The following is a 15874-nucleotide window of genomic DNA, read 5'->3' as shown; positions in this document are numbered from 1 at the left end:
TTATGCACAATAAAGCCAAGCAGATGCAAGTCAAGAATTTGTACTGGGTTTTTGACTAACTTATAGTAGGGATGTGTAAAAGTGGCCAAAATGAAAATCGCTTACTATAATTCAATAGCATTCATGTCACCTGCAGGCCTATGCCAACAAACTATACTCTAAAATGTTGGATGATAAATTGATAATATAGCCTTTGCAACATATTTTCTTTGTATTAAAAATATTCTTCTTAATTTATTCAAATAAATCGATTAGCAATTAATCAGACCGATCCCTACAACTAATTAGCATACATATTTATTTTTGTGGACGATGAAAAGAAAAGGCTTATAATGATCAAGATGTTGAAGAGAGACACACTGACATCTTCTGGGCTTTTTTGTGAACTGCGACTAACTGCTATTCCACTAATCTCAGTTCACTCCTTTTCCAATTCTGTATACATAACAAGTACATTTACCTAGTACTGTACTTGATATTGTACTTTTGACTGCACTATTCGAAGGGAAAAGGTAGATTATGAATACACCACCATGAAAATAGCATATCTACAAGCTCACTATGCTTGCTCTGCTATTTTACATTTACCGGTACATTACATTTTATGAAAAAAAGAAATCAGGAAATCTTTGACTTTCTTTTGGAAGGTCTACATTTAGAAATATAAATCTATTAAAATACTAACTTCTTATTTTGTAAATTTTAATAATTTTTTTAAAAGCATGTACTTGTGTTAATGTTTGTATATCTATACTATTTATGTATATTTTAATGATCAATCAGGAAATGGAACACACACACAAGTTCCTATTGACTAGTAGAAAAAGAAAAATGTAATAAAAACATGACTAATATGAATAATAGTGTTTTGGCAATTGCTATTTGCAATTCACAAGTACAAGAGATTTTAAATGTCAAGATCAAGCATCTACAAGACAACTAAAAACCCAGCAAAAAACAGTAGATCATTTTAAAGGGTTTAATAATCATCAACACATTTATGTACAAAGCAAGCCATGTCATACCCAATTGACCAAAGAAAACAGGGAAATCCTAAAATGCATCTTTTTTTGTCTGTCATTAAAATAGCTAAGATTACACCAGGAATTCAACAGTTAAACACTATTAGGTACAGAATCACTAGAGTTTGACAAAACCTTCACAGATAATCTTCCACATTTATATAGCCCTGGGCAAGGCAGGGGTGTGATTGCGACAACACAGAGAAGTGAGAAATAATGGGGAAGGGGGAAACGAGGAAAGCTTTCCACTGGAAAAGAATGGGAAGCAAGTGTCCAAGAATCATAGGATTAAAAAAGCAAAATCACATTCGTGCCACATTTCCCAAAAGCACCAATGTTGTCTTTGTTCTACTAAAAGCCAATAGAAAACAAATAACCTCATTAGAAATCTTAGTTGCTGAAATCGAGCTGAAATGATGGTGTACACATTAGAGACCAATGCTGGGTCTGACTAGACTAGGTGGAAGAGCAATTTTCCACCAGTGTGGTAGCAGCTCAACTCAACTTTTTGGTTTTCCACTGGGCTGAAGTACCTAGTACTTTTTTGTTATCACGTTAGAAAGCAGAGGCTTTACCAGACGTGTGTGGAGTAGGTATACAGTACATGATAACTATTGTTGATGGAAAATACAATATAAATAATGTACTTAACATCCTACATACACTAATACCCATTGAGCAGTATTGAGATACGGACAGCTGTTCAGTTTAACAATGCAGTACAGTATGCACATCTTATACAAGAATTTTAATTATTTAAGTTCAGTTTTCTGGTTAAAATGTCCAAATGTACTGCATTGTTTTAGGGCTGATCTTGAGGTGGTGTTATGTGGACACTGCGGTGAGGCTGATGAACTGCTGCAGAGTAGAGCTGCAGCAACTGCATGTCCCATTTCTTTCCCAAAAAGGTCATCAAAAATATTTGTTGTACTGTGTAGAGATATTTTCCAGAGAGCATCAGTATTCGCTTTAACTGTAGCATTGTTTTAACACGCTTCTAAAAAGATGGTTTGCAGTGATGACCAGCTACATAGAGGGGACCCCATCTGTAGTGGAAAACCTTTGTAAAAACGAGTACGTTCAAGTTGAGCTGGTACCATTCAGTGGAAAAGCACCATAAACTGGATTGCTCCAATGCCGTCCTATATAAAGCGGAAGTGAAACAGCACTGCAATTCAGAGCATGGCATCCAAAAGCTTCTTAGTGCTCATAATGAGCAGCCATTTTTAGCTAGAGGAATCTTGTGACAATTTGGACATTGTCCACATTATATCATACGTTTGCCAAATCTCAAATTTGCCAGTAGTTCCATAGACTGAATATTGACCATCTGCTCGGATTTAAATTGCATTCTCAATTATAGTGCGAGTTCTATACCATTACAGATTAACCTGCTACTCTGAAATCCAAGGCAACAGAATCTACAGTGAAATGAGAAAATGTACAATACAGTTCATAATATACAGTATATGTTCTTCCACACTACAAAAGCAAGTGAAACAATGTTATTGATAATGTGTCTTCAATTCTGATTACTTATGACACTAGTGAGCGTGGTAAACCAATTGAATGATGGCGAGACCTGAATGGCCATGAGACTAAAGTCCATACATCCTATTCATAGCCGAGGGCAGGTTTCCCACACAGCATCTTGGCACCAAGATCTGGGTTTGTTCAATACATTGCAAAATGCAAAACAGAAACGTGCCCTTCCAAGAAGATGACCAAGTCTAAGGGATATTTAATGTCCTACAATCATCTGAACTGCCACTTGCAAATATAAAGCCATCACAATGGAAAGTGTGTTTCCCCCTTCGTCATAGCTACCTTTCAAACACAAAGAAACATAGTAAATTAAATTGTAATGAACAGTTAGCATACTAAACAGCAAGTTTCCCGACTGCACATTGCACTGAGCATTGACTCATATCTGATTGAGGTAAAAAACTATGTCACTTCTAAACCGACAAGGAATTGAACAGAATTAATTCCAGCTGCAATAACTTAACTTATTTCTATTGCTACCCAGGAGTGGCAACTATTGTTTTCGGCCAAAATTCAATTTGAACGTACTGGATTACATATACATTTTTAGCACTGTGGAAAAAGCTTTTGAGAGCTTGGAAAGCAAACATCCAAGTGTTTTACTGTAATGGAAAATTGCCCATGAATTACTAACAAAATGTAGATATAAGGAGAATCAAAACTATAAACAATAAACCTGACTCAAATACCAGAATAGGAGATCATCTTCATACCATTTTAAAAAGTTGCTGAAAAAACACCTAGTACATCTGTACAGCCATGTTTTGTGAAGAGATGCATTTTTTTTATCCAAACTTAAAACTCCCTCTCTCCTTGCAAACAATCTAATCATCTATTCCCTTCCTTCAATGTCAAGACCATGAGCTCTTCCAAATGTTTCAGCACACAAGCCAAAGGAAACTTTAGTCCATTGTCCTAGTCTAGGCTTGAGAAAACATATTACTGCTCTGTTCGTGTCTGCAAATATCAGGTCTGTGAATTCTTCTGTCCCAACCCAGTTTCATCAACCAGGGGTGATGGACATGAGAAGCCAGTCGCTGCTCGATAACATAAATGAATGTAAAATGCATTTAGAGAAGCTAATCTTTACAAAAAAAAACACCACTATTTTCTCGTCAGTCGTTTACCCAGTGTGAGCGGTAAACACTGGGGTGTTGTCATGTCTTCTATGTACACACTCATACACAATACAGTCAAACTGTTCTGTTTCCTCAGTGGTAATCATCACAGGCCTCAAAATCCAGATGCTCACTCATTCACACACCTAAATGGGGCAGTGGCTGTTGCCGGGGCTCCTGTGTTGTAACCATGACAACTAGGGAATCCTTCCTGTTTGGAGTTTAGAGAGGTTCAGTCAGGTGACCTGGCTGCAACAGGGAACTGTGGGACGGGTCAGTCCTCCAGTCAAGCAGTTCTTTTTCCCGCCCCATCCGGTCCAGTGGGGCTGTATACCAAAAGACCAAAACACATTTGGACTTTGTTCACGCTTGTTAAGTGATGTGTTTTTATTTATTTTTTTCCAAATAAAAAAGCAATGCTTCAACAACTTGCTCCGTCTTGACTTTGCTGGGTGATTAGTAAATTATATTAACATGATGTCTTGGTGTTGGATGAGATGAAATAGTCTGAGACAGTTTCTAATTGAAGGTGGTTATTTCAAGCGAGAAGAGACTGAATGATAGCTGGACATACACACGAAGGGATGAGTGAATAATAGTAAGCCAAAGAAAAATCAAAGTGTGGAAACATGCCCAAGATTTTTACTACTTCCTTGACAATGTCTCTTGAGTCTTCACATGCAAGAACAGGTTTTTAATGTATTGCTTATAAATGCAACAACCTAAAGACTAAATAGCCGATGAACAACTAGAAGGAAATTAACAGGTTGATTATAGCTTGACGTGGTTAATAAGAAAGTGGCCACCTAATCTAAAGAAAGGGATGGGGGTCAATGCAGTCAATTCAAAATGTATAGACAAAGTGTAAATCACCTGACTAATGACAAGTATTTAAAAGTCTGGAAATTATGGCCATGACATGACATATAAGGTTCTCTGGTCACGACTGCTTAAAACTAGTGGTTTTACCCTGAAGGTGCAGAGGTTCTAGCTCTCATCATCTGAGACATGGGGTTTTGCAATGGCCATCTCTTCCTTGCTGTTGGCGATCAACTTGCACTTCTGCAAAACATAAAGGACACGCATCATGGTAATGCAATTAAATTATATCAAATCAATATCACAATTATTAATATTTCTTTTGAATAAAACAATTTAAATAGTGAAAATAGCAGATGTGACGCGTGTCGCGTTCTAAATTGGCCATTTTTACTATTTTTGTATGGCACCACTGTACAGCTAAGTATAATACAGGGCTATGGGATTAATCAGAATTTAGTAAATTCACACACTGTCTGGAGTGTTCCACCCATGAGCCCTTACCTCAGTGAGCTCCTTGATAGTATGTATGTTAGCCTGTTGAGTAACCTTCCTCTTCGCTTCCACTATGTTATCCATATTGACGGTTGGGGTCGGGGGAGCAAGGCATGGGGGGGGCTTGTTGGTGATGGTGGGGAGCGGAGCCAGGGGTGGCATGGACGCCAGGGCACCCATGTTACTGAGAGCAGCCGTCATGGTGGCTGCCGTCATACTCGCCATAGCAGCGCTCATGGCCATGTTCCCCATCCCCATATTGTGGCCCATATTATGGTGCCCCATATTGTGCATCCCCATTTGTCCCATGTTCATGTTGGGCATATTGGGCATGTTGGGCATGTTGGGCATATTAGGCATGTTGGGCATCCCCATACCCATTGGAAGGGGTAGAGGTAAGGGCAGGTTCAGGGGTTGAGGGGACGGGGTGGGTAAGGGAAGCTGGAGGATGGCTTTGGGGCGAAGGCTCTCAGGGATGGGCACCCCAGCCTTGGCGCACATGGCAGCAGCATTTGCCTTGGCTATCTCCAGTAACTGCTCCTTGTCTGAAAATAAGGAAGGTAGGAAAAAGGGGAGGTAGGAAAAAGGGGAGCAACACAAGAAGGGTTAGAGGCATAAATAACAAACTACAATATATCCCCATCTGAAATCTAAGTGCATTGAAATTACCGCTGACAGTATTTGGTGATTCAGGAAATTACATAGTAATCACAGTATTTAACAATGGTGTTCCCGTGTGTCACTCGTACCCAGGTCAGTGAGCCGCGGCGGTGACTTGCTAGTGCTCCGTCGCGTCCGAGACCCAGAACGTCTCTGCTTACGGAGGATAAGAACCGGAGAGTGACTGGGTTCTCTTTTCCACCTGTCCCGCCGGTCAAACGAACGACTGCGGAATACTGGCCTCCTCCCTCTGCCCCTTGACCTCGACCGACGCCTGGACCGAGATCTGGATCGCTTGCTCCTGTCTCCTGATCTGGATCTCTTCCGCCTGGCTGCAGAGCGGCTCTTGGATCGTTTGCTTCTGTCCGGTGACTTGGACCTCTTCCTCCCCCGGGCAGGTGAGCGTGAGCGCCTCTTGCGTACCGGCGAGCGGGATTTGGACCGCCGAGGCCTGGCGCGGGACTTTGAGTGTGATCGCCTTCGCCGCACGGGTGAGCGTGAGCGACGGCGGCGAATGGGGCTGCGAGATTTGGACCGCCTCTTCTTCTTCTTCTCCTCTGTAGGGGAATCTGATCTCTTCCTCACTGGAGACTTTGACCTGGTAGAAAGTTAAATGTGAGGACTGATTAAACAATTTCTCCACTAAATACTTTGTAAGGGTATCTGCAGGTATCAGAACTTATCTCCTTTATAATTTGTAATAACTTCAGAAGATATTACAAATTATATGTAACTTTGTAAGTCAATTAAGTGCTTGAGATAGGCACCTTTCATTTTTTAATTGTGCTGTGCAAATGGAGGGTGGAGTTTACCTGGCTCCTTTCCATGTCTCTCCATCTCTCTCTCTCTCATTCTCACTGGGTTTTTTTCTTGGCTGTCTTCTTAAATTGAATCTGAAATTCTGCATCTCCATAACTTGATATCTGTTCTGCATGTGAAGCTGCTTATGTATATCTTGAATCAGCTGCCATTCATATACCTTCTTCATCTGTCTCTCACCCACCCCAAACCCTAATCTAACAGCATGGATTAGTTTTAACCCACCACACATGTCAGGAGCCACAGGTGATTTTTAACCCGCAGCATAGGTTTGTCTGACTGACTAATGACTGTTGGTATGTCTAACCATCATATGCACACCACCAGTCTAACCCTTCCTTCTTTCCTAATCTCTTGCTCTGCTTTAACTGCAATATTGGCCGGGATCCGCTCGTAATTCCGACGGCGCATTAGTCAGAAAACATGGCTTTGCGTGCAGTTAGGGACAGGGTTAGTAATGTGGGGAGTCGGCCCCATATTGGCCATCCAGTTAAAAGCTGTTACTATTTCAACAGGTACTATTCAATTTTAGTGTTCTGGTTCCAATTTGGTCTGCTCATATCCTGAATGAGTTATATCACCTAAAATTGGTATCTTGATCTGAAAATGTATTTTCTGTTTACTAAAGAGTTAGACGGGGAGAGCCCTGTTACACAACACTCAATGGCTAATATAATAAAGAGCTATTTAACATTTTAACAAAAACACTTACTGCATATTTTATTTAACCATAACTACCCGTATATCTGTCTGCCAGATGCAGCCAGTGCCTGTGAAGGGATGCCAGAAAACACAGAGGAGTGTTTGTTTTCTCCTTAAATATCACAAGTAGACTACTCAAATATGATCCATGAATGTACAGAATCCTTCTGAACTCAGAAGACTAAAACAAATTAGATATCTGCAACTACACCCCTTGAAAACAGGGAGCCGTCATCTTTTGGTAATTTTTATATCTCTCTCTCTCTCTCACAATCAGAACTCCACACACACATAACGAGCTGGAGGGCCACACAAACACACCCGAAAGCCACAAACCTGGAATGCTTCCTCCTGGGCGGTGACTTTGACACTGATCGTCTAGGAGAGGAAGTGGAACGTGAAGGCTTCCTGCGGACAGCAGGTGAGCGGGACTTGGAGAGATTCTTCTTCTGCCCTACTGGGGAAGCAGAACGTGAGGAGCTTTGCTGGCGTTTGGACGCAGTTTCGTCTTCCTCATCAGAGCCGCCAGAAGCATCGGAACCATGCTCCGGAGAACCAGACCTGGACCCATCATGTTCATCGGACGAGCTGGCCGGGCTACCAGTGCCGTCTTTCTGGTGGTTGTTGGAGGCCATGGGCTGTGCCACTGCGGGCTGTGCCACTGCAGGCGGTGGGGCAGAGGTGCCTGCTAGCGGTAGTGGTTTCCATGGGCCTGTGTAGGGTACATATCAATTGATGAGAAAATGTCCATCTCATTTGCGGCTTTGGGAGTGATAATACATACAACTATCATTTGGAATAGGTTTGAATGGAATCACAGCTCTCATAATGCATCGATTTACATAACGTCATGGCAATCCCAGAGAAACCATGTTCAATATGACACCTCTGTATATCCACCTTGTAAACACTTAACCGCCGGTTACATGGCTTCATTCCCAGCTTGGCGGAGCCCAGCCCCACTACTGGCATTGATGCGATCATTTTTAAATGACTACTGGGAAACTTAGGTGGAGACTGAATGGACTGTTTTGGTTGTTTTATCTATTCTGTTCGCACAATACACTTTTTTTTTTTAAGTAATCACTTTTTCCATTTATTTAGTTTCTTTTTAGTAATTTCCTTTAGAAATTAATTGATAAAATAATGTTGACAGATGTCCTTTGTGGAGTTTTACATAAGCTACAGCTACATGAAATCATTTAGTTTGTCTTTTTGTTTTATCAATTAATAAAAAAAATAACAATTTTAATCTAAAAACACAACATTAAAATAACTGGTCTCACATGCTGCTGGTGATGCTCCACTCTCTCCAGCTGCCTTTCCACTGCACACTGGCTCTGTGCTGACTTTGTCCATTTCGGAAGAAGTAGGTTTCAAGCTTTTGACAGGAGAAGAGGATGTTGAGCAGGCTGGGGAAGCGCTGTCAGACCCTCCATCACTGGATCCAGACCTGGACCTAGATCTGTTTAAGTCAGGGGAGGCCGATTTTGCCGGAGACCTCCTGCTGCTCTTTTTGGGGGATTTCGAGCTCCTCTTAACCGGGGATTGAGAGACAGAGCGTGATTTTGAGCGCTTGGACCTAGTTAGCGGTGACCTATTCCTCTTGACAGGAGACCGTGAGCGCTTTTTAACCGGTGTTCTGGATTTTGAGCGTCGCTGGGCAGGCGGGCTTTTGGATTTACTCTTAGATTTGGAGCGGCGGTTACGTCTGAGAATCACAACGGACCGTGATCTGGTCCGCCTGGCCCTGCGTATGGAACGGGAGCGTGAGCGACGGGCTCTTGGGGGTGGAGACCTCCTTCGACGAGGCGGAGAAGGTGTTCTGGAGCGCCTGCGACGTACTGGGGAGCGTGTCCAGGAGCGGCGAAGAGGGCGTCTAGACCTGGACCGGGAGCGGCGGATCCGAGTGATTGAGCGGGACAATGAACGCCTGCCAGATACACCTGCACGTCTGGGGGAACGGGTCCTGGAGCGCCTAGCACGAGATCGTGACACAGACCTTCGACCTTTCCTAGGAGAGCGAGAAGGGGACCTGCGGCCACTGCGTCTGGGTGATCGTGACAGTTTTCTCTTAGGGGAGAGAGAGCTGCGGCGCCGCTTCGGCGAAACTGATAGGGGGCTCCTTCGTCGTTTAGGAGATGGAGAACGCCGTTTTGGCCTCCCAGGGGATTTGGCCTTCTTTATCTTCGGTGAGAGGGAGCGAGAGGTGGAGCGAGACAGATGCCTGCCTCTTTTGGGGGACCTCGACAGGCGGCTGGATCTTTTCGGGGATTCAGGAGACTTAGACAAGGACCTCCGTCCAGGATTGGGAGACGGAGAACGGGACAGAGAATGAGACGGTGAGCGTGACAACTGCCTGGGCTTCAGGGGCGATACAGACCGCTTTCCCTTTGAAGCAGACTTTGAACGGGACCTTGACTGCTCTTTACCTGCTGTTTGACCAACAGTCTGTGGTCTACTAGGACTCGGTGATCGACTGGAGCTGGACCTCCGGATGTCTGGGCCTCTCGAAGGAGAGCGAGACTTGGACCTGGAAGACTCTCGCTCCTTGACTTTTACTCTCTGGTCTGCGTTGGCCTGATCCTTCTGGCCGGCATCATCACGAGGAGTAGTTGCCTCCTGCTTGGGGATTATGTCAGGGAGTTCTTGGGTATGGCTAAAACCACCATCTCCATGGTGACCCTCTGTCTTGACATTAATTGCCATCTGCACCTTTTCCTCCCTGCCTGAAGAGGGTGACCTCATGTCTTTCACAGAACTGTTATTACTTTCTTTCACTGCAGATGGAGAAACATTGTTATTGGATGCCTCTTCTTTCTTTACAGCCATTGGTTCAGGTTTCTGGGTGACAGCAGGTGCCCCCTTCTCCTCTCCACGTTTACCTTTGGTCCCCAGTTTGGACACTGGTTCTTGGAAGTCTGTGGCTGTTGCAGGGGAGTATTTGCCATCTCCAACTCCTTTCCCTCCCTCCCCATCAGACTCAGATCCCGAAGCTGAGCTGCTTTCAGTTGGGGTGTGTGAAGGAGATTTTTTGTCTTGCTTTTCATCTTTCTTCTTCTTCTTTTTCTTCTTTTTGGCAGCATGCCTTTTGTGCTTTTTGGTTTTCGCATCTCCCTCTATCTCCACACGATCTGAGGAGGAAATAGTAATGTTACAAAATCCAAACAAAAGCGGTATTCTAAGAAAGATGCGTCTGAGGTCTGTTTTGTCTCATACCTGTGAGTTCTTCCTTTTTACCCTCATCCTTGGGTCCGGGTTCGTCTGCAGCACCTGAAGCTGCTGCAAGTCTGGCACTATGAAGAGATTGAGAATAGACCTTCAATACTAGTTAAGTTAACACAAGACCACATTATACACAGCAGCACTGACCACCAGGTTGGAACTGTCTAGACATGTGGACAGTAGAAGTACTTTGTCATATGATAAATTGTAGATGTATATATATAGCGCTTTTATCCAAAGCGCTTTACATAGATTGTGTATTACCTCATACACATTCATACACTGATGGCGGAGGAAACCATACAAGGCACCAAACTGCACATCAGGAGCAATTGGGAGTTCAGTTGTCTTGCTCAAGGACACTCAAGGATACTAACTCTGGGGGAGCCCAGGATCGAACTGGGAACCACACGGTTCCCATCTGGCTGCTCTACCAGCCACTCTATCCCCTGCCTCCCGACAGCTCACAATGTGTAGCAAGCCGTTGCAAGCTTGCACATCTGACATTTGTTTTTTTGGGGGGGGAAATCACCTATAATGGATGACATGCCCAAAATAAAGTCACTAGGGACAATGCTAGGACACAAGGAAGCATTGGTCATTTTCCATCTTTTTACAGATGAAAATAAAATACAGATTGAATGTAAACTTCCAAATGGTGTGATACGTGGAAATGTGAAATTACTTGAAGCCGATATGCTTATTTGAATGTTGTTAAACCTCCAACCAAGAATCTGAGTGAAAGGCTCTCAAAGTCAGTGACGTTTTTTCCACACTATTAGCAGTCAGGTAAGAGGAGTGAACAATGGCTTCTAAACTCCACCCATCCCCACCCCTAGCCCTAGCCTATTGGTGGCGAATGGCGATCTGAAGAGAATAGCCACACATTAGCCAACAGAAACTTGGGAGCCGGACAGAGTCAAGATTGACAGTTTTATGTTGTGATTCTCTGATGTGTATTCCACATACTGTAGAAAGACAACGCACATGAATTGCACAGCACATGTCAACTGTCAGTGTGTGAATTCTTACCTGGCTCTGGTGGTCCTAACGGGTTTAGCTGGAAGAGGCGGCTCTCCATCCGACTCTGGGCCCGACTCTGAACTGCTCTCCTTCTCTCCTTTCTTCCTCCTCTTCTTCTTCTTGCTCTTGTGTTTTCTGTGCTTCTTGTTCTTTTTGTGTGGCGTCTCATTCCCTTCCTTGGAATTGATCTCGTCTCTCTCAGGTGCCTCATCCTCACCTGCAGCAACACCAGAAATCCCAATTATTACAAAATCTGTCATTCTAGATTGAGAGGGCCTTTGTTTTACTGCAAGAGGCCATCTATGACAGGGTCCGTTTGTCCTCTGTGTGTGTGCGTGTCCGTCTGTGGTTAATCTCTGAAACAACTGGACCGATCAGCGCTAGACTTTATATGCCTGCTACAAGTAGGCCACAGAAGTACCCACACCCCTAAACTATTGGTGGTTATCTGAATCTTCGTTTAGTATGTGTATTGAGAACAATAGCCACACATTAAAGGGGAGGCGTCCAAAGGCGTCACGTGGCATGGAATGAGTTTTAAGCAGAAACTGCCAGAACTAGGCCACAGAAGTACCGCCAACAAATTTCTTGTCACACGTTTTATTTTTATTCATTTTAAATAATTAATCTTATAATGGAAGTCAAAGGGGTTGTGATCGACCTGAACATCTAGGCCAAAAGAGTAGACAGCTGATGTCACAGATTTAAGTCCAAGATCAACATTTGAGCCAAGTCCGAGATCCACACTGAAGCCACGCCATTTCTAGTCTCTAGTTTATTTATCCAACACCTCTAGGATGTAAACTAAATTGTCATCAGTATTGTATGGGGCACTGTCAGAAAGGCCAGCACAGACCTTGGATCCTGGGACAAAACCATTGATTCCCCAGGCAGAATGTGTGATATTTTTGCTTATTTTCCAATGCCGGAGCGGTTGGGCAAAGACAAATTTATTTGTGCGTGTGCAAAGTATTTTTGTTGACAAAGTTGTACATGATGTCAACAGTATGTAACATAATCAAGCAGCACGCTAGCAGACAATACACTAGTTCTGTCTTTCAAACAGTTTATTATTATTATTTTCACAATGACATTACCTGCCCATCTTCTTCTTAATACATTACCCGCCAGCATTAATTAATCCCTCGCTAGCGTATTGCCATGGTTTTTATCGCGCGTAACACTTACTTTGAAGATCCAAATATCCGTAATCGCATCTTTGTGAGAAACTGCTGTGTGTGTTGTCATGACCGGTTGTTGTCGTCTCACTCCTCAGTGGAAAAGGCTGACGGCGAGTATCACAGCGCCTGCTACAGGCCGTTGAAAACGCTTGTCTGGGCCAGAAACTGCCCCCTCAATGTCCTTTCTGAGATACAGGGCTTTGAAGACAGGGCTTACAATGCAAGTGGATGCGCGCGCATCTTCAAAATAGGATACAATCCGAATTAAAACTTGGATTAAACAATACAAACCCTCAAACCCGAGCATCTCGGGTTTGGCGGGCGAGGGTACTAATTTACGCCCTCGTGTTCCTCGTTTCCGGCGGGCAGACGGTTAATTAAATTCACTATAGTTTAAGCTTGTCATATGAAACTCTATACAGTCATATGCATACATCTGTCGCGCAAATTATCAAAACATTAGAAAGTAGCCGGCATATCCGTGTATCAGATTGTGAAAATATAATAATAATAAAATGATTGAAAGACAGAACTAGTGTATTGTCTGCTAGCGTGCTGCATGCTTATTTTACGGATATACATACTATTGACTTTTACAACTTTGTCATGAGTAATTTAAAAAAAAACGTGTATGTCTTTGCGCAACCGCTCCGGGATTTAGATATAGGCGATATTTGTGTGCCTCATATTCTGCTGTCTGAATGTAAAACATCACTCACCTGAGGGAATGTCCACTGCACACTCCATTATGCCACTGGTGTGCCAACTGCCAACCCTTTACTCGATCACACTGGATAAAACAAATGTACAGTATATGTTAAAGGACCTATAACATAAAATTCAACTTTTTACATTTCTTTTGTGTTTTTGGGGCTCCCATATGTGTTTTCTATCCCCACAAATAACCAATTGTGAACAATCAGGCTTTCATATCATATAGGTGCTTTAATGGAAATTGCTCTCAGGAACAGCTCAACTGATTTTGTCCTCATCGTGATGTCATCAATGTCACCCTACTTTGTATAATTCCTCCTCTTCTTCAGTCTTCAGTTCCAAATTTGCATTTCCACTTTGTTTACAATGTCCACCATTGTTGATTTTCCAAGCTGGCATGGAATGGAAACAAGCCTGGTTTTATCTAGCATCAGTATAATAATTACTCAAATATGAAATAATCTGCATATCAGCACCCCCACCACCTCAGAACATTGTGGTACTGCAGCTAAAACTGCTTTCAAAGTCCAGAAAGAAATGACAAGGACTGGTTATATCAGAGTGGTGATTGAGGCTCAAACCATTAGAAATAACTTTGAGGGACAAAGACAATATTAAATATTAAAAACAGTTTTAAAATGCACGTTATTTGCACTTTAAAGGAAAGAGGGACATAAACCAGTAACAACTTAAAAATTATATTATATTTGTTGTAATGTAAAAGAGCAATACTAACTGATCTACAAGCATTCTGAGATGGTAGCTAGATCTCCTTTTATGCATCTACACCTGTAAGTAACTCGGTTATTAAAGATACAGTGATATGGTCGGTGTCCATTTTTATGGCTTCAGTGTGGATCTCGGACTTGGCTCAAATGTTGATCTTGGACTTAAATCTGTGACATCAGCTGTCTACTGGATCCATCACAGAACCCATTCGTACTGTTTGCATCCGTTTCTGCATGTGATGCTAATGAATAATGATACCGTTTTTGTAGCATCATAACAGAGAAATGGAGCATGCTAAAGTAGAGTATGTCATTCAAACATTTAAAATGTATGTTGAACAGCAGAACAAATTATCAGCACAGCCACAAACATCAGTTCACAAGTAATAATAAAATTAATAAAATACAGGACATATAAATCCACAATACTTTGTCCTTTAACTAGGTGAAATATCTAGAGTGTTTTAATGCTACCTTTCACCAGCCCTCACTCAGTCATAATAATTTAGTGCCCAGTTGTTTTGGGATTAGTCAATCTACGTTTGCAGAGAAACAGTCAAAATTGTCCCCTGCCCCATCCTAATGGGCAGTGGCTGCCATTAACAGAAACAAGTTGTTTTTTTTAGTTAATTGCTTTGTTGAATATAAGCGGGCTTGTATATAGCATACTGTATTCACAAAATGAAACGAAAGTGAAACAATATATAACGTGTAGGTAACCAAAGGGGATTTGCTTGCTGTGTTTAGCCAATCTACAAGCTCACCGCGCGTTGCTGCAGATAGTTTTTTCGGCGCAACAAGCCTGAAGCCTCAACACTGTCCAAACAGGAGCTGACGCCGGGCCTGACTGACTGCAGGCAGCGGCAACACGGTACACACAGCGTCAGACTGTCCGTTCATACTGTAATAAACAACCATTTAAACCTTTCATACGGTCCACAAAAACGGCAACGAGACATTTCATGATGCTTTAACGAGGTTAACAGTATTGCTTGGTTAACAAAGCAAGGCGTACAGTACGCACACACACACGCCGCGGCCTCAACAGTGGTCCGTATCCAACTCGACGGCTAGCTAGTTAATGTTAGCCACACGTTAGCATTCTGTTATCAAATCCGTTTTTCCCCCCACCGTGTTCCCTTCTGAGGGACGCCGTGGCACATTCATCCGCTGCGGCTGGTTCTATGGCGCATATTTACCCGGTTTAAGCCTCGAAGCCGCTGAACTTGAAGTTGGTGGGATTACAAAGCCGATGAAAAGTGTTGAGTGTGCTGTTCGCTGAGCGTTAGCCGACTACCTGCTCCGCCATGATGGTCAATGGGTATCCCAGCATGCCACGCGGCCTGCGCGCGGTTTGAATGGGAGCGTCACATCTCCAAGGCAACTCCATCATGGCTGCCTGCATGAAACCAAACAGACAGTTGAACCCATATACTCATAACACACACACAAAGAAAATTAAACCCTTAATACAATATGCCAGTGGTGGAAAATGTACTATTTTTTTTTACCTAGTAAAAAATATCAATACTGCAATGTAGAAATACTCTGTTACAAAAATGTACTGATCATTACTGAATCTTGAGTATAAACTATAAAGTACAAAAGTTTTGACATACAAAATTACTTTAAAGTACCAAAAATAAAATTACTCATTATGCAGAATGCAAGTTGTCAAATGTTTTAACATGTTTTCAAAAACAGAGAAAGATAATCTAGTACATATATGTATGTAGGCTATGTTGTTGTTACTCCATATCTTATACACAGTTACAAAAGCTTTATAATGCCGTATCGATAAAATATGATAATTTTGAGATGCT

The 15874-nt window shown here is 42.6% G+C and overlaps 1 protein-coding gene across 1 annotated transcript; it reads right to left on the bottom strand.

Moving 5' to 3' along the window:
- Nucleotides 1-965: 965 nt before the first annotated feature.
- On the bottom strand, nt 966-15445 carry sona (SON DNA and RNA binding protein a). The gene is made up of 10 exons (XM_079517520.1): nt 15251-15445; nt 13329-13399; nt 11438-11645; nt 10400-10476; nt 8467-10314; nt 7517-7892; nt 5749-6257; nt 5009-5544; nt 4655-4747; nt 966-4011 (listed from the first exon to the last, which is right to left on the bottom strand). Exons 2-9 carry the CDS (start codon nt 13354-13356, stop codon nt 4673-4675), a joined length of 3657 nt encoding a protein of 1218 aa, XP_079373646.1. The 5' UTR covers nt 13357-13399; nt 15251-15445; the 3' UTR covers nt 966-4011; nt 4655-4672.
- Nucleotides 15446-15874: the final 429 nt, after the last annotated feature.

The sequence above is a fragment of the Electrona antarctica genome (assembly GCF_951216825.1).
Source record: "Electrona antarctica genome assembly, chromosome: 13".
NCBI classification, from domain to species: Eukaryota; Metazoa; Chordata; class Actinopteri; order Myctophiformes; family Myctophidae; genus Electrona; species Electrona antarctica.
This window is presented reverse-complemented; position numbering and strand designations above follow the sequence as displayed.

Coding starts and splice junctions, on each gene's coding strand:
- sona (XM_079517520.1), bottom strand. CDS start 13,356: ATGGAGTGTGCAGTGGACATTCCCTCAG. Junction 10,477..11,437: donor GTTAGGACCACCAGAGCCAG/GTAAGAATTCAC, acceptor ATCTCTTCATAG/TGCCAGACTTGCAGCAGCTT. Junction 5,545..5,748: donor GCCGCGGCTCACTGACCTGG/GTACGAGTGACA, acceptor CCTTATTTTCAG/ACAAGGAGCAGTTACTGGAG.